The sequence below is a fragment of the Aquarana catesbeiana genome, linkage group LG04 (genome assembly GCF_042186555.1).
Source record: "Aquarana catesbeiana isolate 2022-GZ linkage group LG04, ASM4218655v1, whole genome shotgun sequence".
Classification (NCBI taxonomy): domain Eukaryota; kingdom Metazoa; phylum Chordata; class Amphibia; order Anura; family Ranidae; genus Aquarana; species Aquarana catesbeiana.
In genome coordinates, this window is record NC_133327.1 from 185,978,776 (window position 1) to 186,006,688 (window position 27,913).

At 41.7% G+C, this 27,913-nt stretch overlaps 1 protein-coding gene across 1 annotated transcript in view; it reads right to left on the reverse strand.

Moving 5' to 3' along the window:
• Positions 1–12,790: 12,790 nt before the first annotated feature.
• SIAH2 (siah E3 ubiquitin protein ligase 2) overlaps positions 12,791–27,913 on the reverse strand; it is a 24,135-nt gene continuing 9,012 nt past the window's right edge. Inside the window, exon 2 of the mRNA XM_073625990.1 lies at positions 12,791–16,168. Coding sequence (XP_073482091.1) covers positions 15,611–16,168 — 558 coding nt within the window. The 3' untranslated portion in view covers positions 12,791–15,610. The remainder of the gene's footprint in view (positions 16,169–27,913) is intronic.

Below are 27,913 nucleotides of genomic sequence, written 5' to 3' on the forward strand. Positions count from 1 at the left end.
TTTAGCAACATGTTTAGTAACACTTTGCACATAATTACCACTGAGTTTGGATGTACCCCTCGATCAGAGCCTCCCCGCATAGCAGCCAGACCATCCAGTGTGCCCGCACGTAGCAGCACCCCGGAAGAAGGGGGAACAGGAATCCACTTGATATGGCTTGCAAAGAGTCACACGTATAATTGCCCCCCCACCAACACGTCACGGGGAGGTGGGGCCGGAACCTACGAAAATTGTCAGAGCGTTAGCTCATGAATATACCCATATAGGTTAGTGGTTAGATTTAACTGTTGGGCGGTCAGAAAGTGTTGTAATAATCTATTAGAGCTTGAATTGATCATGTGAAGGATAATAAAATGAGTAAAGTGACTATATTGGTATAACTAATATAAAATATGTCAGGGATGACCTTGTCTTTAAATGCTGACAATGGCAGTGATAGGAAGAGAAGTGAGGGATGTGCACATAATGACATGTAAAATATATGTGAAAAAAGGAATGTGCATGAAAATGATGCGAGTGAGTGTTTAAACAGCAGAGAAAAAAAAACAAAAAAAAACAAAACAAATGAGTGTATGTGTGATGTGTGAATTTAAGGAAAAAGTGCATGATGTTGCCAAGTATCTAAGTCTACGGCATCCAGAGCTGGTGTGCACATAAATCAAAATTAAATATAAGTAAAATATTATTCTATGGGGTCTGACAAAGCATTGATAATCAGATGTATCATAAGTTCTTACTCACTCCTACTGTTGAGGAAAAGAGTCTGGCCGTCCAAGGAGGAAGTGGAGGGATCACACCCAAATCCACCCTCATTAAATAGTGTCCTTAATTAGGTATCGTTTCTTCCCTGAAGACGTTTTACTACGAAACGTACGTCGGAGCGGTACGTGGTCACATGTCCTATCACCCAACAACATCCGGATCCTTTGGCTGCCCCCCTGTGTAAGCTGGAACGCACGCCAGCGTGGAGGAGACATGAAAGGCTATTTCTGACTGCGAAGTCACCCTGACATGCAAGCAGCCCCAGTGCTGGGTAGGCACCCACCAATGTAAGCGGCCATTTGGCTTTTTAATTTGTTTATTTTTTTAATAAATGGTTTTACGCTATGGAGACTGTTTTTGTTTCCTATGTATCCTTATCCTATCTTGAATGAGCTTGACGGGAACGATCCATGCCTATAATACCAACCACAGTCCGGCCATCCATGTGAGCAGGCACAACCCTGCACAAGCGCTAGTGACTCTCTTTTTAACTAAAGGAGTCATTGGTATCTGGTAAGCAGATATCTACTACTTTGAGGTGTTTTTCCTTTCTTATTTTTTCTTTGGTGATGGAAAACCTTTTGTTTTCAGCAACAAGATTGGGATAATATTGAAAGATATCACTTCAACTACTTCTATCACTTTTTTATGTGGACAATCAATCACTATATATATTTTTTTCACTATTGTGGGCACTTCAATGTGTAATCTAATTATGATTTGTCATTATTATGATTTTCATTTTTTTTGGTAATGCAGGAGATATATTTATTTAGAGCACTTGAATAGTATGGTATCTAGCGCCCCCTAGCTTTCTTACATTTCCATTTTCTTGGTAATGCAGGAGATATATTTATTTAGAGCACTTGATTATTATGGTATCTAGCGCCCCCTATCTTTCTTACATCGTTTCTTCCGCCCCTTAACCCCGGTGTGTAGAGGGAGGCTGTGGCCGCCATTGGCAGGCCTCGTGTGGCTCCCTCGGCGTCCATCAAGGCGAAGCCCCGACATCTGTCGTCACCTTCGCCGTAAAATACGTGACGTCATGAGGCTGCACGCACACGCGACCCGCACGTGTGCGCACACCGCACGCAACGTCCGAAGGTGATGGGGGATGCTGCCGGCAGGGTAATCACGCCTGTGGGCGGTCGATCCGGGAATCTGGCCATCCAAGGGGAGAGACAAGGGGAGCGCAGGTAACTGAGCTCCCCACCCTGCCGGGAAGACACATCAGGGAACATGATCCCCGACCCGGGGAGCATGCGATCATGCAGGCATCACAGGGATCCGATGGCCCAAGCTGCAAGCGGGGAGGCGCCAATCGAGAAGCACACAAACGAGCTCACATATGTAATTTGTGAAAAATAACAAATGACAAAAGTTTTCTACATAGTTGCTTATTGATCATACAAAGTAAACATTGGAAACTGTGCACTGACAATTCTAACAATATTCCTAAAAATATGTAAAAACCAAAACAACCCAGAGATGGCAACATAATTTCAACGTTTAAATAGATTTATTTGATAGAAAATAACTCCCAGATACACAAAATAGTAAATGTATAACAACCCAAATAAGGAAATTTGCATCGGATCCGATGGATCCCTCATTGCTCGCGGTTGCGATGCGATTTTACTCTATTCGCAACCACGAACGAGGCTATGAATTATAGACTCGATTGAGTATAATAATAATACAGACTCGCAATACAAGAGTGTAACTGATTTAGTGAGCTCAAGGGGAGAAAAATAATTCCGATTTAGTCCCCTTATTGAGAGTCTACTTATAATCCTAATATGCGATTTAACACATTTTTGGAAAATATATGGATGCAATCTAATGTGGTATCTAGGATTAACACAGAGGGATATATACAGGAGAACAGACAGTGCACAGCTCATGTCTAACTCCCATGTGTCAAATGGGGGAAGGGGTGTTTAGCCACCCGAATTTGTATAGCAAAGAGGGAAGACACATTAAGGAGAGATATCAATGCTGCTCACCCCAATATGGACAAGAAAAATGGGAAAAAGTCCCCCAAGAGGGGTTTTTAGGCAGCTAGCTATAGAAGGGGGAACAGGAATCCACTTGATATGGCTTGCAAAGAGTCACCCGTATAATTGCCCCCCCACCAACACGTCACGGGGGATATCACATGCTGTGTATAACCTATGTTTGCTATTATATGTATTTGGTATGGGTATTTTCCCACTTGAGCTCCCAATTTATATTTATATGTTGTAACATTTATTCATTACCCTTCAATAAAGAATTTTAATATTTTACTTAATGCCTTGCTCATAGCTATAGCTAGCTGCCTAAAAGCCCCGCTTGGGGGACTTTTTTCCATTTTTTTTAGGGACCCCTGCTCTAAATGATATGTGGCCCACAGGTGACTGCTGCTACTTTCTTAGTAAATGTTACCTGCAGCCTCTGATAGTGAAGTTATTTGAAGTTCCCACGGTGAGACTAACAAGTCAGGGTTGGAGAAAAGCAATCACAGTGGGTCACTTGCTGTACAGCTCTTCCATTGCAAAAACAATGTGTATTATTTTCAAAGAAAGGTGGAAAGGGCGGGGAAAGGCATGCCCCTCCCACAGCTCCCTCAGCTCAATTCACCCCAGTTGCACCCAAAGATTATGGCGGCAGGGTGGGGGAGGGAATTGGAGGATGAGGAACTCTACCTAACCACTTCCTGCCTGGAAGCCATATATACAGTGGGTAAAATAAGTATTGAACATGTCACCATTTTTCTAGGTAAATATATTTCTAAAGGAGCTATTGACATGAAATTTTCAACCCGTGCAAGCCATAATTACAGAAAATAAGAAACCAAAAACAAATAAGTTCAGAAATTAAGTTATGTGTAATAAAATGGAATGACACAGGAAAAAAAGTATTTGACACGATAACTGAAATTTACTACTTCGTACAAAATCCTTTGTTGGTAATGACAGCTTCAAGACGCCTTCTGTATGGGAAAAAAATTAGTTTCATGCATTGCTCTGGTGTGATTTTAACCCATTCTTCCACAGTCTTTAAATCTTCAGGCTGGGTTCACACTAGTGCGAATTGGATGAGGCTTTCCATGCATCCAATTCGCATGACAGAAGAGTGTGCCCGGCTCTCAATGGAGCCGATTCACACATCTCCGTGGAGGCCACAGAGCGGATTGTACAGAGGTCCTGTGCATCTTTGGCTCTGTTTCAGGTACAAATTCAGGCAAAAATTCGGGCCCAATTCGTCCCTGAAATGGAGAACAAGGATGCACTGGACCTCTGCTGCGAGTCACGTCCACACTAAGTGTGAACCCAGCCTCAAGGTTCCATGGGCCTCTTCTATGAACTCTGATCTTTAGTTCTTTCCATAGATTTTTTTATTGGATTCAAATCAGGCGATTGGCTGAGCCATTCAAGCAGCTTTAAATAAAGTGTAAATGAGACAGCGCTGCATAGGTATACAAACACAAAAATAAAAACAAATCCAAACTAATGTGCAATATAAGTGTTCAAACAAAAGTCCAATATTAATATAAAGTGATAATTTCTTCTGCTGACATGTGGAAAGATGTGAAGTGTTTCTTTGTTTCAAACAACTTCCATATGCATACTGATCCCGCCACCACATGCAATGCTTGCTTACCTCCTTACAAAACCCCACCAGGGGTCAAACACGCCTTGCACTCTGTGCAACTCTCCCTTCAGGAAATCCTCACTGGTCCTTGGTAACCTCTGTTGGACTCTCAAGAAAACAAGTAATGATCTGTATCTGATAAGGGTTCCTTCCACTGTGCTACTTCAGACTTGAATCCAGTGTAATCCACATTAGCTGCCAGTAGTTTCCCAAAAATACTTGGAAAAAACAAAGTGCCTCCAATAACGCAGTATCCAAGGGATTAAAAATGAACCTCTCCACTCCAGCTAATATACAACTCACATTTATTAAAAAGTTTTAAAAGCAGTGATAATACATCAGAAAGGTCTCTCAGTTGCAACAAGGTTAAACCTCTACTAGTTTCACCATCTCACACGTGGCTTCATCTGGAGGAATCAATTCTAGCAGCTTTATTTTCCTCTTTGAAACCAATTGAGTTTTTTCATGGCTGTGTGTTTGGGATCATTGTCTTGCTAAAATGTCCACCCTCGTTTCATCTTAATCATCCTGGTAGATGGCAGCAGATTTTTATCAAGAGTGTCTTGGTACATTTTTCCATCCATCTCTTCTTCAATGACATGACGTTTGCCAGTGCCGTATACTGAAAAACAGCCCCACACCATGATGTTCCCATCTTCAAACTTCACTGTTGGCGTGGGGTGTTTTCGGGGTGATGTGCAGTGTCATTTGACCTCCAAAACATGTGCATTATGGCATCAGTTCGATTTTGGTCTCATCTAACCAGACTATATCCTCCCCAGTATTTCACAGGCTTGTCTAAATGAGCTTCAACATGCTTTTTCTTCAGCAATGGAGTCTTTCGTGGTGAGGGTGTATACAGGCCACGATGGTTGAGTGCATTACCTATGGTTTTATTTGAAACAATTGTACCTGGTAATTCCAGGTCTTTCTGAAGGTCTCCACAAGTGGTCCTTGGCTCTTGCAAAACTCTTCTGATAATTCTTTTCACTCCTATCAGAAATCCTGCAAGGATCACCTAGTCATAGCAGGTTTATGGTGAAATTATGTTCTTTCCACTTCCGGATTATGGCCCCAACAGTGCTCACTGGAACATTCAGAAGTTTAGAAATCCCTCTGTAACCAATGCCATCAGTATGTTTTGCAACAATAAGGTTGCAAAGGTCTTGAGAGAGCTCTTTGCTTTTACCCGTCATGAGATGCTTCTTGTGTGACACCTTGGTAATGAGACACCTTTTTATAGGCCATCAGTTGAGACGGAACCAGCGGATATTAATTTGCACTGACAAGGGATAGGTTTGCGTTCTAATTACTAATAGATTTCAGCTGGTGTCTTGGCTTTCCGTGTCTTTTTGCACATCCCTTTCTCCATGTGTTCAATGCTTTTTCCCTGTGCCATTCCATCTTATTACACATAACTTAATTTCTGAACTTATTTGTTTTGGTTTCTTTGTATGTATGGATTGCATGGGTTGTTACCGACATGTGGTGAAAAGTTTTATGTTCATAGCACCTTTAGAAAAAATACTTACCTAGAAAAATGGTGATGTGTTCAATACTTATTATACCCGCTATGGTATAGCCTGGGGTTGAAATGGTTATACCTGGATCATTGTTGCAGCTAGTTTTTTTTCTTCTGTTTCCCTACAGTGTAAAAGTGATCCAAGTGGCTTAACCTCCTGTGTAACTCTAAACTGGTAACCTGTAAAGGTTTTTCAAGCATCGCCTATTGATAATTTAGGCCTGGTTCACACCTATGCGTTTCCAGTGCATTTTAAGTTTTGCACTACACTACAGTCCATTTAGCATGGTTTCCTATAGGTCACGTTAACAGTGAGTCTTTTGGAAAGGGTTTTCTTCTCCTGCAGCAGGTTGCACTTTTGGATCCATAGTCTTCGATGGAAACGCAGCAGATATGCATCAAAAACACAGTGCTTGCATTTCTGTTGATTTCCCCTGCATGTCAACCGACACCTCCCAAAAACGCATTAAAAAAAACCTCAAAAAAGGTGTGGAAAAAAAAACAAAAAAACAAAAAACCGCAAAACACACATGGAAAAACCATTGGCTGCAACCTGCATCGGTGGGACTCAGGCCTTAATGTACTGTAGTTTGTCACCTTTCCACAGACGTGTGCAATTTTAACACGTTAACTCCTCCGATTCCGCAACATGGCTGGTTGACGAACAGCTGTTCAGAAATGAACTGAAAAGCGCGAATCAACAATCACCAAACTTCTACTAACATGAAATTAGCACAAGGAGCCCAAAGGGTGGCGCCTGACAATTGATCTTCCTTTTTATCAGCTCGTAGTACATCACTACGTTCGTGTTTGTTGGCCAATTCCTTGCCGTCTGTATGCAAGACAAGTTCCTGGCCAACGCCCTTCAGACAAAAGTCAGAGGCTTTGTCTGCGAAAATCTGATTGCGTGTACAAGACTTTAGACCTCAGACATATTGTTAAATTTTCTGCAGATATTTGTCTTCAGATTTACCAAAACCATGTAGTGCAAGGGCCTGCCTGATTGCATACAAATTGAAACTCTTAAGGTTTGAACTCATTAAATGGTTTTGGTAAATCTGAAGACAAAAATCTGCAGAAAATCTAATAGTGCATGGGGCTCTAGTCATCCTCCACCATCACAGGAATGAGCTCTCAAATGCTGAGCTCAGCTACTGCATCAGGGGAGAGAGAGTATTTTAGGGGGGTTGAATCAGAGAAAGAGCTCACTCCTGTGATGGTGGAGGTGAGCAGTGACGACTAGGCCTCACTTAGCAACGCCCTGGGAGTATTCCAGTCAGGCATCATAAGGTATATAAATGGCCTACACCAATAGCAAGGGTATTATTCATCTTTAGTCAGAGCTGTACAGTTTATATGAATCTACAAACATCCCTTACCTGCACAGGCAGTTTTTTGTAAAGGTGAACTATCCTTTTAAAGTGGAGAAAACAGCACAAGGGACCCATGCCATGTAAATGTCCCTTGTGTTGAATTTGTTTTAAGTAAACTGTAATTAGGAAGGTGGTGCTCAGACCTCTCTGAGCTCTGCATACTTTGTGTTTGCAAAAGCATTTGGTGCACACAACATGGATTTATATCCTTTGCGATCAAGAAGGAAAACATTTTCATGAAAATGTTTGTGCCAGGAGTCCAGCTTCACGTTTACTGGCTTGAATGACGAGAAAAACTGAACTCCAGGATAAGGTGAGCATTGTCTAAATACATTTGTCATATGTATTCTTCCTTGAGTGTTTAGTGTGCTTTGTGCATTTCATCCAGATCTTCACAGTAATGCAGTGTAAAACTTTGCTTCCTGTAATAAAGTCTTAGCAATATTCCAATCGCACACCTTCCTAAAAACAAGGCTCATGAATAATGGTGGCTGCGAAGATTACCAGTTGGATACCAGAGATGCAAAGTCAATATACATATTCGCCAGTACACCAGGAATCTTCAATTACCATCCAAACGTTTTTATTGTACAATTTGAAAAAAAAAAAAAAAAAAAAAAAAAACACACTTTGGATGGTAATTGAAGATTCCTGGTGTACTGGCAAATATGTACACTTCCTGTAATAAAGACCGGTCACTGCTGCTCACTTTGTGCAGGAAGGGGTGGCTGGCCTTTTCTCCATCCCTTCCTGTAGCTGAGTGGGTGGTGTTGCTGGGTCCCCTCCCATAGCTCCGTTCTCTGCACAGGTACAACACAATGATGATGTCACTGCTACTTTTACAAGGTAATATCTTGGTTTTTGTAAAAGTACTTTGTGCATACAAAGTGGATTTATATCCCCTGCCACTATTGAGGAATATATTTAATTTAATTTTTGACTGGCATTCAGCTCTAAATATGCAATCCCTAAGTCACACAGACTGTGCCGTTTGCTGCATCATGCTGCAATATAATATGCTAAAAAAAATTACTGAAGCGATAGGTTTGAAAACAGTTGTTTAGCATTTATTTTTAAACAAAAATACACATAAGAAAACAAAACAAACAAAAAAAAAAAAAAAAACATTGAATAAATGTATTGAAATTCTATTGCCCATTCAGTGCATCTCCAATTGCAAACTAACCCTAGATATCAATTATTCAAAGAACTCCAGACAAGGGTATAAACCTTCATTTGAGAGAGAGAAGGGGGGAGTTCAGACTGATACAGGGATTATTCTATTGGGTATACAGCCTGCACAGAACAAAAGGAAGGGACAAAAGGCAGTGGCTGTATGAACTGCTTAAATGTTTGGTTGGATCCCCCTTTAATAACAGCCTTCAGTCAAGGTTCTATAACCAACAAATATAAAAATACATACATGGATACTCTGCAATAACTTCTTATACGATTCATTAAATAAATTACATTTCTGTTTTGGTAGCAATTTCCATAGATAATTTTAATACACTGTACAATGCGAAAATACGGCATAAAATAAGGTAAAAAAGAACACAATCCAAGGTAATCCTTTACCAACAGAAGCGGGAACGGAACGAAAAGCACATATATTTAACAAAATCTAGACAAGTCTTGGGACTATATAAATAAACTGGGGGTGGTAGTGCAACACAAAAACAAATAAACATAAACCTCTTTACAAAAAAACTGTTCACTCATCCACTGGCAAATACTACATAACATATTTAAGAATTATAGGAAAATGTGTACCTTGGGGAATACAGAGGCTGCAACTGCTGACTGAAAATGCTAAGTACCCAGCTGTCCTATCGATGATGGCTTCCAAATTTTAAAGGCCTGGTCACACCACTGCACTAACACGTTATGTGCATTTGTGTGCTGAGGTGCCATTTATTGTGACTGGCACACCAATGCACATCCACCAAAAGGTACCCGTGTTGCAGTCCACTGAAATGTGATGCACAATAAGGATACAAAAAGAAAATGCTGCTGGTATGATTTTACATGCCTTAGGCAGCCAATGAATTAGCTGCCCTAATGCGACCCATTTAAACACAGCACAACAGGCCTGACTAGCGTGAATGGGCACTAAGACCCAATTAGGACTCAATTCCCCCATCAACAGTCAATGTTGATGGGGGAACCCATCCTGTGGAGCCATTGCCATGGGCGGGAAAAGCTGTCCCCCCTGGGAGAACGCAGTGAATATTGCTAGCGGCTAACAGCCACAGTCTGGAGGTACCCAAGCTGATCGATTGTGCAAACCGAGTACATTCAGCCTGACCATACATGGTTTGAATCTCAGCCGGTTTCTGCTGAACTAGCTGAGATTCGAACTGTCTAGGGCTGGCTTAAGCCACCAAAATGGAACAGGAATGCAAATCAGATATGAACTTCACTCTGACTCTCCTGACCTGAATACTTGTTCCAGGTCAGTGACACAGACAGGCAACCATTTAGCATTTTCAAAATGAGACGTGGTTAATGCCAACCTTGTAATTTTTGTCAGTATCCTTCAAAGCTTAGCTCCAGCTACATGTTTACCTCCTGTTCTGACATTCTCCAAATGCAAAGCAATGAAAAAACATTGTTTACTATGGGGGCACATACCAAATAAAAGCTTGACAGAGCTGATCTTTCCGTTCTCTCCAAAACCTAAAGAAAATCATTTTGCTGGAGTTGGCCTTTAAACTGCTTTGCAACAAGTAGGCAGAAGCCATTATACTGCAGTTGTAGAAAAACATTTTTTAAAACTTTTATTTTCCGAATTCAGCAAAAGCTTGTTGGAAAGAAATCCGATTCTTTCCAGTAAATTTTCTCTCGATGAGAACAGCTGTGCTACGGTTTTTAAAAGGAAACCTAAGCTGGGAAAACTGAAAATAGTTTGCCTAGTTTTGCTGATCGAATGGCTGCAGTACGTTTGAGGCACTGACCTGGAGCAAGCATTCAAATAAAAAAAGTTATGACTTTCTCCTGGCTCCATACATTTTCTAGGTTTGAGGATCAGGTATGACTTCCAGGCAATGGATACGTTTAAAAAGGAGGATAACAACAGATTTTTCCATATTGCTTCTGCTATAGATTTCCTTTACAGGTAACCTATGTTGAGGAATTATGGAGGTTTAAAGTATTGCAGCCTTTAGGTCAGCATAACAGCCAAGCAACTAGCATTATCTGAGCAAGACCAGCTATGACAGCCCTTATTATCCATAAAGGTTTCCTTTCATGAGAGGCTCAGGAGCTTCTCCAATATGACTACTTAAAAAACAAACATTCAGTAACTATTTTTGAACTGCAAGATATGATGCAATTTCCTCACACCGAACCTCAGCCTTATGTACACCAAAACACTGAACATTCAGCTCTACTGCAATGTGAACAAAGTGTGTTCAGCATAACAATTAGGCAACTGTTTCAACCAAACCTAAACTTTCCATTTTCAGTCCATGCTGGTAAAGGCATTGCTAAAATTAAAGTCATGGCTACAGTCATCACTATTGTTGGGTATTAGATGGAATAAACCCTCCTCAGTCGTTCCTAAAGGCTTGACTTAATTTTTCCTCAGCCTATCCAAAGTGTTGAGATAAGACAGTGTTTAAATAAACGTATTAAACGTATTTTCCATGGTGCTACTACACTGGTTTAATTGTCCCAACACGCCCATGCCATGTCCTCCTCCAGCACACTGCAAGAGGTCTAAAAAGTTCAAAGAATGAATGATGCGACTTGAAGAGGGTACTAAGTCAAGGGACAATTACAGTGCCCATACCCATATCATAAAATGAAGCAATGTGACCGATTCAAGCATTGCTTGCATGCTTGTCTGGAAATAAAGGAGCCACACAGAGGTTAGCAAGTAGAGATGCCTTTATGGAAAATCTTGACGGTACTTGGCAAATTATTCCTATTCCAGATGGGACTGCAATTCTTTTTCTCATAACCCTTAAAAAAATAAAAACAGGTCTTTTCAAAGTTTGTGCTACCTGGCATTGATTCACTCTGGCCTTACCCTTTAGAACTTCTGTATGAACAGCCCCCTAGGCCTGGCTCTTGGATTTACCTTTCCAAATAGAACGAAAGGTTTGAATAGACAGAAAACTTCTTAAAATATGCCACCACTGTAAATCATAAAAGTATTCTAGACTGCAGTGTAGATTGATAATTCTGTGATAATGAAATGCTGACAGCTGTATTTATTTACTAAAGGAGTATAGACTATTCACTCAATGGGAATTTGTATTTAGCTCAGTAAATAAGATGAAGCTCTGCTGTCTTCAATCACCTAAACATGTGCAAGCAAAGCCCTGTTTTTATTCTCTATGCAAACTATTGGGTATTCTTTGCAAAGTGAATATGCTCTACTCTTTTAATAAATTAACAGCAGAATGTTGGCAGACCGCTTTAAGTACATGAGGATCAGTAGTGTATCTTTGTCTGTTTCAGACAAGAGAATCTATTTATAAAAGGCTGACAAAAAAAATGGTTTGCAATTGCCTATACTTTGCCCTACTTAAGTTTATGACCCCTTTCACAAGGGCGAACCAATCCGGTCCGCCTGTCAGTTTTTCAGGCGGACCCGATTGGACCCTCCATGGTCCCATATGGAACGGCAGGTGTAAATGGACATGTGTCCGTTTAAACCCACCGACATTCAATTCGATAAAAACAATCCATTCCCCATCTGTCCAGCAGATCGCATGGCAGCCGCGTGTAAACGGACAGGTGGTACGTTTAAATCCGACCACCCATAGAGAAGAATGGACTGTCTGCTCTGCATCAGCAGAGCAGACACAGACCTGCCATCTGACTGCTCAGCAGAGAGGGGATCAACAGACAGACAGACTCCCTGGTGTTCAGGTGGAGTCTGCCCCGTGTGGAAGAGGTCTAACTCAGTTTTCCCAATTCACTTTAAATAGCTGCAAATGTGAAGGGCCAAGGAGGACTCAGCCCAAATTTATTTTTCTTTCAGGCAGCAGATGGGAAGCCCCAATTCCGGTAGAGAGGTAGGCGGATTTTGTTAATGTCGAAACACAGCGCTGTGTACTGTAGGTAGTTAATGTTGCATACAGTGCTGACAGCGGCTACAGCAATTAGTAACGGAAATAGTTTAAAAGATGCAGTTAGGCTTTAACTGCTCATTTTTTTCAATTAATTAAACAAGCACAAAAAATGGAAGGTTAAAGTTAAGCACTTCAGGTCAGGTTCACACTGGGGCACTTCGGTTTTCCTGCAGCGTGGATATACCCACAGTTTTCGTGCCATTTTGCCATCGTCTTCTGAAAGAGCACCAAAGATGCATCATGCCAGATTTTTTGTGCACTTTCAGAAAAACGTACCTAATAGAAGTCTATGGGACTGGGGATAAAACACACAAAAAACACAGATACGCTGTTGCTGCAGCCAAACTGCAGCGCATCAGTGTGAACCCCAGCTTTAGGGTGACTGAGCTGCATAAAGTGTTACTTTATTTGTGTTTCATTTTTTTTTTTTTTTAAACATTCACTTCACATAATGTTGCATAGGTATAAAATAATTTTTCCCACGTAAAATAGTTTTAAATCACCATTTCCCATAAATTTGTTTTCCAAACTCACGATAAAAAGGCTCTATTTTCTAGTCTCAATAGACAATATATAAAGCCTCAGAAGGTGCTGACATTTTAAAAGGAATGAAAATCCATTTGAGCTAAAAATTGACATACAAAATATTATTTTGTGCATGTATTAAATACAGCTAATTTGTGCTAAAACACCTGTAGGGCCTATTTACACTTCTCCAATTTTGTGCACCAAAGCACCGCTGTGTAAAAGTATATTTCAACCCTTAGTGAAAGGTCACATTTGCTGTGCTTTAGTGAACTGATCCTACTGGCATACCCTTCTGGTCTACCAACAAAGTACAAAAATAAATAAAGCAACTATTAGAACCCTTTCACACTGGAGCGTTTTGCAGGCGCTATAACGTTAAAAATAGCGCCTGCAAACTGCCCTAAAACAGCTGCTCTATTCACTCCAATGTGAAAGCCGGAGGGCTTTCACACTGGAGCGGTGCGCTGGCAGGGCATCAGAAAAAGTCCTGCCAGCAGCTTCTTTGGAGCGGTGGTCTCACCGCTCCTCCACTGCTGCTCCCCATTGAAATCAATGGGGCAGCGCTGCGATACTGCCGGCAAAATGTCGCTCCGGTGGCGTTCTGTTGGCGGATTAAACCCCTTTTTGGCCACTAGCGGGGGGGGTTAAATCCACCCCCGCTAGCAGCCGAATAGCGCCGCTAAAACGACAGTAAAGTGGCACTAAAAATAGCGCCGCTTTACTGCTGACGGCACAGTGTGAAAGGGGTCTAAAAGCTCAGTTGTTGAAAAATGCGGTTTTATAAATTAAAAAAAAAAAAAAGTTTTCTTCTTATTTCAGAGAACAATAAAGGTTGAGGAAGGTGGCATCCAAATTAGAGCAATGTTAAAGTAAGTAATTCCAGTGAATCTCCTCCCATTTGGCAAAGGGTTAAATGCTGGTTTATTTTCCTAGGGTGCTATGAAAAAGCAGCTTTAATGAAAAAATGAGGTATTTGGAGAGATGGGCATTATATTCAGGCTTAGTGGATTTGCTCTTGCTGGGACATTTTTTTCCTCTCATATGCACATATTTAACAACCAAATATGTATTTGATTAGACAAAGCTTGCTAGTGTCTTTCCCAGAGACCTTTGCTTTCTAACCAGTAGCACAGATGTTATAATCTTCTTTTTCCTGTTGCAGAATCGGCTCTTAATTAGCAGCTGTGTGCATACAAAAAGTTTACTGCAAAGAAGTTAACGACCTCTCTACACAAGTGTCCATCTATGAAACAAAAACGGAAGACACAGAAGAAAAACACTTGCCTGCACATATCCAGATGACATATTGTGATACTGCCAAACCTTGTAGCTGTGTGTATAGCCTCTTTCCATTCAAGTCTGGAGCTAGTCAGTATTATCCCATGGAGGGAGGTGAAAAGATGCTCTCTGTATACTCACCACTGGTAGGCAAGGGGTAGACACAACAGGCTTCATTTAAGCTGAACTCCAGGCAGATACAAGATAAGATAACACCAAATTAATGCATACATGTATTCATTATTAAAAATATTTCAATTGCAACTAGTGAAAAGTACCTGAAGTTTTGTCGTTATCCACCTTCTGTAAAGCAGCACTCTGACTGGGTGAGACACAGCCAAGCATGAGAAGCCAACAATGCCTTGCTGTTTGCTTGTTGTACATCAACAATGAGCACCCTGACAGGTGGAAAGTGATGGCTCATCAGTGTGCTGCTACTGCTTCATTGTTCAGTAGGCCAGCTGGGACTGCATTTAGACCCAATGAAGTTGACCAAATTGTGCTGCAGTGAAGTTAGAGGACCAGGCTGTGTTGTCTGGTGGCTGCACAGAACTGAAAATCCTTTGGCAGGTAAAACTAAATATTCATCTGCGTAATTTAGCCGTTTGCCTGGAGTTCAGCTTTAAAACAAGCTGGCGGAAAAGAAAAAGTAGAGGTGTTGGCCACAGCAGCCAGATAGCATGAGGTTGATTTACTAAAAATGGAAAGTGCAAAACCTGGTGTAGCTCTGCATAAAAAAAAACAATCAGCTTCCAGCTTTTTGTCAAAGCTTAATAGAACAAGCTGAAGTTAGAAGCCGATTGGCTACCAGGCACAGCTGCACCAGATTTTGACCGCTTCAGTTTTAATAAATCTACCACATGTTTTTTTTTTTTTTTTTTTTTAAAATAAATATTGGGAATATGCAAGCAACCCTCCTATTGGTTTCTGTGGACAACCCTTTCCTTCAGTTTTCATACAAAAGCCCAGGTAAAGGTAAACAAACTAACCTATAAATAAAAGATAAGTGCACATTCAGATAAAAGCTTGGTCAATAAATGGTTCATAAAAATATAACCCAGCATATTCTGCTGACTGTGATCCAGCTTCTTTACACACCTACAGAAATGTACATGTCTGCATCATACAACAATGCTACACTTTCACCTGCTGTACCGTAGTTTCATGATATAGTCCTCTATTTGACAATCAAAGAGTACATCCATTTTTTTTTTTCAGAAAATAATTTAAGTAAAAGATAGTTCTTATGACGTTCTTCAGGTTACCAATTCACAGCCTCATTATTTACAACTAAAAAAGTCTCTACAAAATGTTGGCAATGCTTCTATAAGATGCTTGTTGAAAAAGTAAGTTCACTGTAATAAAAATAAAATGGACAGCACCGACGTGGCCACTGAAATATGTTTTCCAACAAAAAACATCAAGGATCACGGACAACAAGTAGATATGGTCACATTGATGCCCAAGTTCCCATTATCAGCAAACAGATGTGCAATTGCAGTATCAAAAACCAAGCAATCACTGTTCATGATGGCTGCTGCCACCCCATCGTGAATGGACCTTGGGGTGGCCTCCCAGGTTAACCGCCTTCGGTTCCCATTGAGTTCAAGTCTGTAGGCAAAGTTTTCAGCTTGTTTCCGTGTGCCGATCAAGAGGACAATGGCAAAAAACTGTTGGTGACCTTCGTATTTCTCCTGTTTCTCCAGCACCAACATGAAATGGTGGCTGAAGCAAAACTGCATCATCACCCAGTCAACAGCTCCCGGTAAGTTAATGTCTGTTGCAAGGAAGACTATGTCTTCACCCTGGAGAGTAGTGATGCTTTTGTGGGCATGTGTTAGGTGCGGCATGACTGCTTCCAGTGAACCCTGCCATTTGCAGGAGGCTCCAGGGCAAGGACAGGAGTAGGGACGATATTCACAGATGTCCTCATGTTCAGGTTTTTCAGTGTGATGGAGAGACAAAGAGCACCCAGTAGAGGCATACTAGAAGAAAAAAACAAAAACAAAAAAAAAAAAAAAAACATATGAAACAACGAATATCTTGGTTATAAATATACAAAAAGCAGATATAGAGAAACAATGGAAGTAAACCTGTCATCGGTCATTTTTGAGTAGATTTCAGAACCCATTAAGAAACTAAAAGCTCGGTTCTAAAAGACTAGAGCAAAGGAAAATGATGCTTAGTGGGGCTCAGGGGAATCTGATTCAGGGTGTCAAAACAGGAGATGCTGACACTCATATCTTTTACAAAGCAGAGGATCTGAACGCAGAAAAATGTGATTGTAAAAAAAAAAAAAAAAAAAAAAACCACACACAAAAACAAACACACGGGTTAAAGCACAATTACATCAAAAATAAAAAGTGTATGTAATGTAATGACTGCAGCTTACCAATCCTCAGATGTACTAGCTGCATTGGTTTTTTTTTGTCAGGCTTTTTTCTTTATTTTCACCTTTTATTCATGCAAGCAACATACTCTGTCCCACCATGTCTACACATCATCCATGGCATCTATGAGGGCCTTCATAGTTGTCATACAGGCTGGACAAACAGGTCTGCCTTTTTTCATCTGCGTTACATGGGGGGTGATGGGACTAAACAGTTTACATAAGAAAGGTTTTTTGTAGTCTCTTAGGTTTGTTTACACCACCAGCTGCGCTATAATAAAGTTGTTGGTGTGCAGTGAGAAGCCTCCAGTGCAATTGTCAGTTAAAGCGACGCAATGCTGAATCGCAAGAAACGCTCTGGTCAGGAAGGGGGTAAAATCCTCTGGGGCTGAAGCGGTTAAAATCACTTCTCCTGAAAGAACGGCCGTTTTGAAAACTTTTTTTGCATTGATCCATGTCCCCTGGGGCAGGACCCATGTCCCTAAACACTTTATGGCAATAACTTGCATATAAGCCTTTAGAATTAGCACTTTTGGTTTTTAATTTTAGTGTCCCAAAGACTTTAACAGCGTTCCCCGGCTTTGGAATTTGTCGTGAACATATTGTTCGCTGTTCGGCAAACACCCAATGTTCGAGTTGAACATCGGGCTCATCCCTAATCACCAATGCAGGGGACAACTACCATGACCACCAGGATTAAAAGTGGTAGTAAACGCTGCTTCGTGATTTTTTTAACCTACAGCTAAGTATATATAAAGCTTAGCTGTAGGTAAAATGAATATCTCCTAAATGTGCACCATTTAGGAGATATTCCCGTTTGGCAGCTGCTAAGGTCACTGGCGCATGTGCTATGAACGAACAGCATACTCATGCCTTTCCTTCAGAGCTCTGTACCACAGCTGCGACTTCCGCGTGGCTCTGCCATTCAAGCGGCTGGAGCCCGAGAACCCGGAACGAAGACCAGGTGAAGATGGAAGCCCTGTCAGTGGTGTCAGCGTGCAACTGGAGGGCTTCCTTTCAAGGCAAGTCCTTCATGATGTGCTAGTATACAATGCATACTAGCAGATTATGCCTTTACCTTGCAGAATTTTTTTTTTCCCTTAGGTTTACTACCACTTGAAGAGGTGCTTCTGTCATTGGTCACTAATGTAAGGGGAGGCTGCTCCCACTGACTGTCAATGTAGGGGGCCCTTTTCTACAGACAACCAAATGTAACAGAACTGACTTTTATGTGGACCCCTAGTGTGGTGAAAACTCTACTATTGCCACGGTTTACTTTTTTCTGGCTAATATTTGTTATAATAATTTCTGGATAATTACTGAAAATATATTTCCCATATTGGGGGGGGGGGGCATTGTTAACCTCTTCACACCAGCGCCTCCCAGGCCTTTAAGAGGTTTATGACACCGGGACTTAAGAGCACGTAACCATCGTGACTGGCTGTAACAGCGGTCACGTAATCTGAAAACACCCGGGGAGCTTTCAGTTAGGTGCTGGTAACTGTCAGGAGTGCACCGTTTGGATATTTATTCACGCAAATATGCGGCCCCTCTGCGCCAAGGACCAGGCGCCAAGAGGCCACTGTGCGGATGGCCCAAGGGGTTGAAGATGGATACATTATCAGGGATTTCTTGAGACCAGAAAATTACTTTTAGGGTTATGTGGCTATGCTTAGAACCTGCCTGTCTTTGCCCTTTTGTGTTACTGTCCCTCCAATACCCTTCATGGGCCACACACGTACTTGCCTTATTCTTTATCATTCCATTCCCTAGGGAAACACGCCTGGGAAAGCAGTAGGTTCACACACAAAGGATACAATTGTGCAGAAAGCCGTAGAGTAAGGTAATCTGCTTGATCATAAAATGCCCTACATTCTTAAAATATCTTTTTTCTGAGTACAGGCATTTACTGAAAATCACAGTTTGGGAGATGATTTCCCTGGATGGACACTGCAGAATTAGATACTGTGCTGAACTGATGACCTATCTGGGAAAATAGACAAAACTCCCAGGCAAATCTACACATACAAAAAAAAAGAAGATTTCACGTTATGGAAAGTTATAAAAATCGGTGATTGTTTTTTTTTCACTTCCAGACACGCATGTTCATTCCATACATAAGCGATACCATTGTTATCCAGGGAAATGGCAGGCTAGTACAAAACCATCAACTGAACTGGGGTGATAGGACCACATGGCCAGAGATATCGTCCTATCCCCACAGCCAATCAAATCAAAATTGTCTGTAACTGGTATGCAGAGTTTACAAATTACAAAAATAATGTTTTTTTGAAAAATTAGTCCCCCCACAAAAAAGACCAAACGTTAAAGAGTTCTTCTGTTTTATTCTTTGAATAATCGTTTTTATTGCTCAAACACAATACAAAGAGAAAATTGATCTCCAGCCTGCTATCATTTACCAGTGGATTTTATAACTAAGGCTCCATTCACACTTGTGTGACTTTGATGCAACTTTGAATGAGTGTGACTTGCATGCGATTTGCTGTCTTTCGGCAAAGTCGGACCCACTGTTGCATGTAAAACATTCAGGTACAACTTTTATGCAACTTTTGAAAGTTAACATTGAAATTATTGGCCCTCAAGCTGCATGAAAGTTGGGCCAAACTAGTGCATGTGCGACTAAATCACACATATAAAATAGCTATTCTTGGACAACATGAGTTACAACTTGTGTGACTTGTCATGTGACTTTGGACATCAAAGTCACATGACAAGTGTGAATGGGGTCTAAAGAACAATTCCAGTTATTGGACCAATGCAACCACGTATATACCATACCTGGCTGATCCCCATGGAATTCATTAAAGTAGGCACCCCCCTTTCAGTGATCTCCACTTGCTCCTGGGTCTTGTTGTGAACAAAGGAGGTCTGCCGCCAGTCGCAAAAAACTTTACATCTTGTTTTTTTATTTATTGTATTCTTCATATTGGTTAATTTCCACAAGCACACACATGATAGATAGATAGATAGATAGATAGATAGATAGATAGATAGATAGATAGATAGATAGATAGATAGATAGATAGATAGATAGATAGATAGATAGATAGATAGATAGATAGATAGATAGATAGATAGAATTTTTGGGACCCCAGAAATTTTTCCAGAAAATCAAGTATTTCTCACAGAAAAGTATTGCAGCAACACATTTTGCTATACATGTTTATTCCCTTTGTGTGTATTGGAACAAAACAAAAAAAGGGAGGGGAAAAAAAAAAGCAAATTGGACATAATGTCACACAAAACTCCAAAAATGGGCTGGTCAAAATTCTTGGCACCCTTAACTTAATATTTGATTGCACACCCTTTGGAAAAAATAACTGAAATCAGTCACTTCCTATAACCATCAATAAGCTTCTTACACCTCTCACCCAGAATTTTGGACCACTCTTCCTTTGCAAACTGCTCCATTTCTGGGTGCTTTTTGACGTATGTTTGGGGTCATTGTCCTGCTGGAGGACCCAAGATCTCGGATGCAAACCCAGCTTTCTGACACTGGGCTCTACAATGCGACCCAAAATCCTTTGGTAATCCTCAGATTTCATGATGCCTTGCACACATTCAGGGCACCCAGTGCCAGAGGCAGCAAAACAACCCCAAAATATCATTGAACCTCCACCATATTTCATTGTAGGTACTGTGGTCTTTTCTTCGTAGGCCTCATTTCCAAAAAAGCTCTATCTTGGTCTCATCTGTCCACAAGAAGTTTTTCCAGAAGGATTTTTGCTTACTCAAGTACATTTTGGCAAACTGTAGTCTTGCTTATTTTATTTTATGTCTCTGTCAGCAGTGGGGTTTTCCTGCCATAGCGTTTCATTTCATTTACATGTCGACAGATAGTTCGTTCTGACACTGATGCTCCCTGAGCCTGCAGGACAGTTTGAATTTCTTTGGAACTTGTTTGGGGCTGCCTATCCACCATCCGGACTATCCTGCGTTGCAACCTTTCATCAATTTTTCTCTTCCGTCCACGCCCAGAGTTATTAGCAACAGTGCCATGGGTTGCAAACTTCTTGATAATGTTGCGCACTGTTGACAAAGGCAAATCTGGAGATGGACTTGTAACCTTGAGATTGTTGATATTTTTCCACAATTTTGGTTCTCAAGTCCTCAGACAGTTATCTTCTCCTCTGTTGTCCATGCTTAGTGTGGCACACACAAACACACAATGCAAAGACTAAGACTCCTTTCACACCAAGGGCGTTTTGCAGGAGCTATAGTGTTAAAAATAGCGCCTGCAATCCACCCTCAAACAGCTGCTCCATTGTTTCCAGTGTGAAAGCCCGAGGGCTTTCACACTGGAGCGCTGCGCTGGCAGGACGTCAGGAAAAGTCCTGCCAGCAGCTTCTTTGGAGCGGTGTGTTTACCGCTCCTCCACCGCTGCTCCCCATTGAAATCAATGGGGCAGCGCTGGGATACCGCCGGCAAAACGCCGCTATTGCGGGCGGTTTTAACCCTTTCTCAGCCACTAGCGGGGGGTAAAAGCGACCTGCTAGCAGCTGAAATGCACCGCAAATCCGACGGTAAAACGCGGCTAAAATTAGCCGCGTTTTACCGTCGACGCTATAGGCGGCTCAGTGTGAAAAGGGGTCTAAGTAAACTTCTCTCCTTTTTATCTGTTTTCAGGTGCGATTTTTATATTGCCCACACCTGTTACTTGCCCCGAGTTTAAAGGAGCATCACATGCTTGAAACAATCTTATTTTTCCACAATTTTGAAAGGGTGCCAAGAATTTTGACCAGCCCATTTTTGGAATTTTGTGTGACATTATGTCCAATTTGCTTTTTTTCCTCCTTTTTTTGTTTTGTTCCAACACACACAAAGAGAATAAACATGTGTATAGCAAAACATGTGTTACTGCAATACTTTTCTCTGAGAAATACGTGATTTTCTGGAAAAATTTCTGGGGTGCCAACAATTTTGGCCATGACTGTTATATTCCAAATGAATGCAAAGCATTCTCTGATTTGACGAGCATAACTTCAACGTCCGCCTACCCAACTCATCCAATCAGAGATCACTTCTCCATAAAGCATTTTTATTTCGGTCTTTATTGCTGCTGGAAGATTTTCCCTTACTTCCTATCTGGTAAAAGCGTTGTAACAGTAAGCGAGAGTAAATCTCTGCAAGAAAACTGGCAGGCTTTCTAATCTTTTCCCCCCCTCTATCCAACCCAAGTTACATATGGTATGGTTATACAAACCCTTTAAAAAAAAATGCATGATGCAAAACGTGGTGTGATGCAGCAGTATTCTAAGCCCAGATTTTATTACAAGAACAGAGAATTCCCTGTAAGCAGATAGATCTTTATGAGATGGTGAACCTGGTGACTTCATGGACAATGAATGTCTAATCATACGTTTGCATACCAATAGTTTGTCACAGCGGATTCCTCCCTCCACTCACTCTGGCATTTAAGTGTCACAAAGTGCAACTAAAGGTTTCAGAGTAACTCCGCACCCAGTGCACACATCAGTACTAGGTGTGTCCAGCAGTGTTCATTTTGGCAGAAAATTTCAATGTCATTTTAGGCGTAGTCTTTTGACTAAAATGCCATGTTAGTTTTAGTCATATTTAATCGACTTAAACCTACAGTACATTTTAGTAGACTAAAACTAATTTTATTCATCTAAAACTGAATATGTTTAGTTAAATTGTAATGCATTATTACCTAAGCATTTCTTTCACAAACTCATATATTCCTGGAGTAAAACATCTACTATTATTTATGGTATTAAGGTTTAAACATGCACAGCAGAGGCAGATTTAGTTTATTAAAAGTCAGCAACTACAAAAAGTGCAGCGGCTGACTTTTAATAAACAGACACTTACCTGTCCCACAGTCCAGCGATGTGCGATGTGAACATGTCTGTTTTAAGAAAATATATAGATCAGACAGTGTGGTGATCTCCTGTAGTGGACAAGCTGTGAAGCCTATTGACAAGGAGGTCTCCTTCAGGGGGCCTCTATATAACAGTATGAAGTGTGTCCACAAACAGTCCTTGTAGGATCAGTGTGATCAGAGCACTCGATCTTCCTGGACACAGCCTTCACCTCACTGAACTAGAGATCCAATCAGCACTGCAGGCATATGCATCTACAGAGGCAGGGTGTGAGAGGGCTAACTACACAGCCAAGCCGCCATCCTAATAGAACATTCCCCTACAGGCTGCAGATAACAGCCATTGGTGGTCTAACCATCCACTCGGACAGCTTCCCATCTACAAATGCCGGGCTCCATCCAGGGAAAGCAGGCGGAACTCTGTGGAAACCGGAAGTTGAGAATGTAAACGTCCCTGCCTCACATTTTTGCTTCTTTAACGAAAACGGAATGGATTTTCATCCTTTCATACTATTTTTTTAATGTAATGTGACAGTGGCACTAATTTGCAGCACTGAGGACACGTGTCAGTAGTTTATTTTTTAAAAATAAGAAAAAATAAATGAGAAAAAATAAAATTGTGACAATTTATGGAAGAAGAAGAAAGAAAGAAGAAAGAAAGAAGAAAGAAAGAAGAAAAGAAAGAAAGAAGAAAAGAAAGAAAGAAGAAAGAAAGAAGAAAAGAAAGAAAGAAGAAAGAAAGAAGAAAGAAGATAGAGGAAGAAAGAAGAAAGAGGAAGAAAGAAGAAAGAGGAAGAAAGAAGAAAGAGGAAGAAAGAAGAAAGAGAAGGAGGAAGGAGAAGGGGTGGACAGAGCCAGTGGCTTTATATTAGGCCCCTTTCACGCGGTCGGACCATTCAGGTCCGCCTGTCAGTTATGTCAGTGATGGCGGACCTGAACGGGCGCTCCATGTTAGCCTATGGAGCGACGGATGTCAGCGGAGACATGTCCGTTGACATCCGACCCGGTCCGATCCGCTAAAAGCAGACGGATGGCTCTACGTCTAGGTCCGTCGCTGGCGGATCAGAACGGATGAGATCTGATGAAAACGGACATGCTGTCCGTTTTCATCCGATCCCTCCATAGGCGGCAGCGGCGCCTGACAAGCCCCTCCCCGCTCAGTGAGCAGAGGGGGACCCGTCATCCGCTGGCTCAGCGGAGATCAACGGACAGATCCGCCACTAAGCCGGCGGACCGAGGCGGGCTCCGTAGAAGCGGAGTCCGCCTCGTGTGAAAGGGGCCTTATTCTTACAATTTTATCTTTTAAATATTTATTATATATTTTTTTTTATTATTATAATTTATTTTTTTTTATCAGCTCTGTTGGGGTTGGGGGGGGGGGGGGGGGGGCAGCTCCCCTTTGAGACAGAGAAAGGAACTAAGGACACAGATTCCCCAGTCCCTTTCTCTGCAGCCTCAGCAGCAATGAAGATGAATGGACAGGAGACAGGCTCCTCTCCATTCATAAACAGACATCATAAACACAGTTTACGCTGCTCAGTTCTAAATGGACAGAGTCAGTAATGACATTTACTGGCTCCTTTACTGAAGGGGGGGGGGGTAGGAACTACGCAAAAATATACAACTAGTATGCCAGTAGTGTGTGTCAGTCTTCCTTTGCCTCAGTTGACACGGTCACATAGCATGTGATTTGCACAGGTATCGCACTGCATTCCTGTGCAAATCACGTGCAACAATATGTGGTGCGATTTGAGCCCATCATTTTGCACGGCACCTGTACAAAAAAAGGTTCAAGCACCTTTTTTTTGCCACACCAGAATCGGAGTGCATGGGTGTTCATACCCATATGATTCGATGCAGGCAAACGCACCACGTTTTGCGGCCTGTTTTTGGGGGTGTCATTGCCTATGACACCCGCAGTAGATCACATGGACACAACGGTGAGATTGCTATGCGGTTTGGGAAACGCAGCGATTCCTGTGCATTTCCCGCATCGTATCAGTGTAAACCTAGCCTTCATTGGACCAACTTCTGTCCAAGGGTCAGCAGCCACCGGGTCAGTGTACTCCGAGTTACAGGTGCAGCTTCCAGAATACAATGTCCTGGCAGGAGGGATTCCTACATCCACTTTGTTGGTGTGGATGAAAAGGGTTTTATGCTGGCTGAACAAAAAACAAAAATCCAACAGTGAATAGGTGAATGGCAAGAGTTAGCAGATTTAGGGCCTGTTCATACTATGAAATTACCTGCATTTTTCCTCATGGATAAACACCGGTAACTGCAGAGACAAATAGAAAACAATTGTTTTCTTTGTGAAATGTTCACACCAGAATGCAGTGTCAACATGTGTGCATAATATCGTACCTCTCTGAATAGCCTGCATGTCACTCTACAGCAAGCTTGGCAGCCACACTGCTGTGCAGTGACTTAAAGTGGTGCAATTACATATACTCAGTGAAGTAATTGACCTCAGGTTATACACAGAAATGAAACAAATCCTCCTACATATGCTGTACCTGTTTATCTGAAGTCTTCTCTACATGCATTCAAAGCACAGAATTTATAAAGCTTGTCCGATTTCCCAGAAAAAAAGGGGGGGGGGGGGGGGGAGTTGAAGTTACACTCTGCAGAGCTCAGTGAGGAGAGGTCTGAAAGCTGATTGGAGGTAAGGGACACACCCCCTTCACACAGCACTCAGGAACAGAACTGAGGCTGTCAATCTGCCAGAAGTTGCTCCAGCCAAACTTTTTTCTGTTGGTGTCAGGAAAACTTGTCAGAAGTGATTCATGCTGATAGAGGAATGAGGCAGCAGACAGAAATGACACTTAGTGCTCTTAATTGAGACAATTACACACTACAGAGGAATATGCTTTGTTCATATTTCATGTTTACAACCACAACTTGAAGACCAAGCCTTTTTCTGACAATTGTTGTTTACAAGTAAAAAAAAAAAATTTTTTTGCTAGAAAATTACTTAGAACCCCCAAACATTAAAATATATATATTTTTTTTTAGCAGAGAATCTAGAGAATAAAATAGCGGTTGTTGCAATATTTTTTGTCACTGTATTTGAGCAGTGGTCTTTCAAAACGCATTTTTTTGGGAAAAAAAAAAAAACTTTAAAGAATAAGTGTATCGCTCCACAGAGAGCAAGAAAGGGGATCTGTCAATGTAAACAAACAAATCCCCGTTCTGTCAGGGGAGTACAGAGTGATCGTCTGATCCTAGTGATTAAGAACAGCGATCTCTCTGTACTCCCTGTAAGTCCACTCCCCCCACAGCTAGACCCCTTTCACACAGGGACGCTTTTCAGGCATTTTAGCGCTAAAAATAGCGCCTCTCTTGCCTCCCCAGTGTGAAAGCACCTGCAAAGCACTTTGGCAGCATCGCAACAGTTTTTTAACCTTTTCCTCAGCCGCTAGCAAAAAGCACTAAAACTAACAGCACTTTACCGCGAATGTCAGCACAGCTCCAGTGTAAAAGTACCCTTTAGAAACACCTCCCAGGGAACATGGTTAACCCCCTTCCCAGCCAGTGTCATTTATACAGTAATCAGTGTATTTTTATAGCACTGATCACTGTATAAATGTCACTGGTCCCCAAAAAGTGTCAAAAGTGTCCGATCTCTCAGCCGCAATCCCGCTAAAAATCGGTGATCATCGCCATCACTAGTAAAAATATAAATAAAAATGCCATAAATCTATCCCCTATTTTGTAGACGCTATAACTTTTACGTAAACCAATCAATATATGCTTATTGCGATTTTTACCAAAAATATGTAGAATACATATTGTCCTAAACATTTTTTTTTGGATATTATAGCAATATGATCACCTCTGCGTTTTTTATTTTTTGCGCTATAAACAAAAAAAAGCGACAATTTTGAAAAAAAAAAAAAAAAAAAAAAAAAAAAAACACAAAACAAATTTCTTCATCAGTTTAGACCGATATATATTCTTCGACATATTTTTGACAAAAAAAAAAAAAAATTGCGATAAGCGTATATTGACTGCTTTGCACAAACATAGCATCTACAAAATAGGGGATAGATTTATGGCATTATTATTTATTTTTTTTTTTACAAGTAATGGCGGCGATCAGTGATTTTTATCGGAACTGTGACACTGCAGCAGACAGATCGGACACTTGACACTTTTGGGACCACTGACATTTATACAGCAATCAGTCTTATAAAAATGCAACGATTACTGTGTAAAAGTCACTGGTAGGGAAGGGGTAACACTAGTTGGCGATCAAGGGGTTAAATGTGTTCCCCCATGTGTGTTTTTTTACTGTGGTGGGATGGGAGTGACTAGAGGAGAAGCCAAGATCGTTGTTCCTAGCTAGTAGGAACAGATGATCTGTCTTTCCTCTTCTGACAAAACCAGGGATTTGTGTGTTTATACACACACAAATGCCCGTTCTGTCTCTCATGCCCGCGAACGCGCACAGCCGGCAGTCATCGCGACCGCCGGCCATGTGCAACAGCATCCCCGCCACGCAGCGGGGTGCGCGCTTGCTCTAGCTGTTTAAAAGGGCTGACGTACAGCTACGGCAATTTGCGGGAGAGAGCCGACATGCCGCAGCAGAACGACGGCGGCCGGTTGGCTAGTGGTTAAAGTGTAACTAAACTATTTTTATTTTAGATAGAGGGGAGAAGGATTAGAACAACTGACAGTTTTAATTTTGATCTGTGCTCCTCACTATTTGTTTATCATTATCGAAAGCAAAAACGGAATCCTAAATTTTGGGTTGACATTAGAAAACTAAGAGGAGAAATCTTCCAATGGAGACACTAGTCCTGGTGACACACCACGATTCCCTTACTTTGGGGGGGGGGGGGGGGGGGGTTTCCTCTCATTTCCTGTTTGGCTATGGGACAGGAACTAAAGAGGAATCTCCAAAATGGGACAAAAGATGCCCCAAGCAACCCCCGACACTGCCCGTCCTCCGAGCAACCCCCGACACTGCCCAACCAACCCCTGACTCCGACATTGCCCGACCTCCGAGCAACCTCGACTCCAGCATTATCAGTTTAGCACCAGCCTGCTCAGCCCTGTTCTTGTGACTGGTTTCATTGGTTTAAGTTAAAAATGAAAGCCATCATCCTCATTTTCCTGTATGAAGAGAAGCAATCCCCAGTACCTTTAGTTTACATTTCCCATCAGCTCTGACATGGACATAGAAATGTACATTGTGGAGGAGGGTTGGTGGGACACGGCCTCACACACGAGAATGATTGGGGGGGCTCACACACACACGAATGATGGGTGGGGGGACACGGCTCACACACCAGAATGATTGGGGGGGCTCACACATACACACGAGAATGATGGGTGGGGGGGACACGGGCTCACACACGAGAATGATGGGTGGGGGGGACACGGCTCACACACGAGAATGATTGGTGGGGGGACACGGGCTCACACACGAGAATGATTGGTGGGGGGGACACGGGCTCACACACGAGAATGATT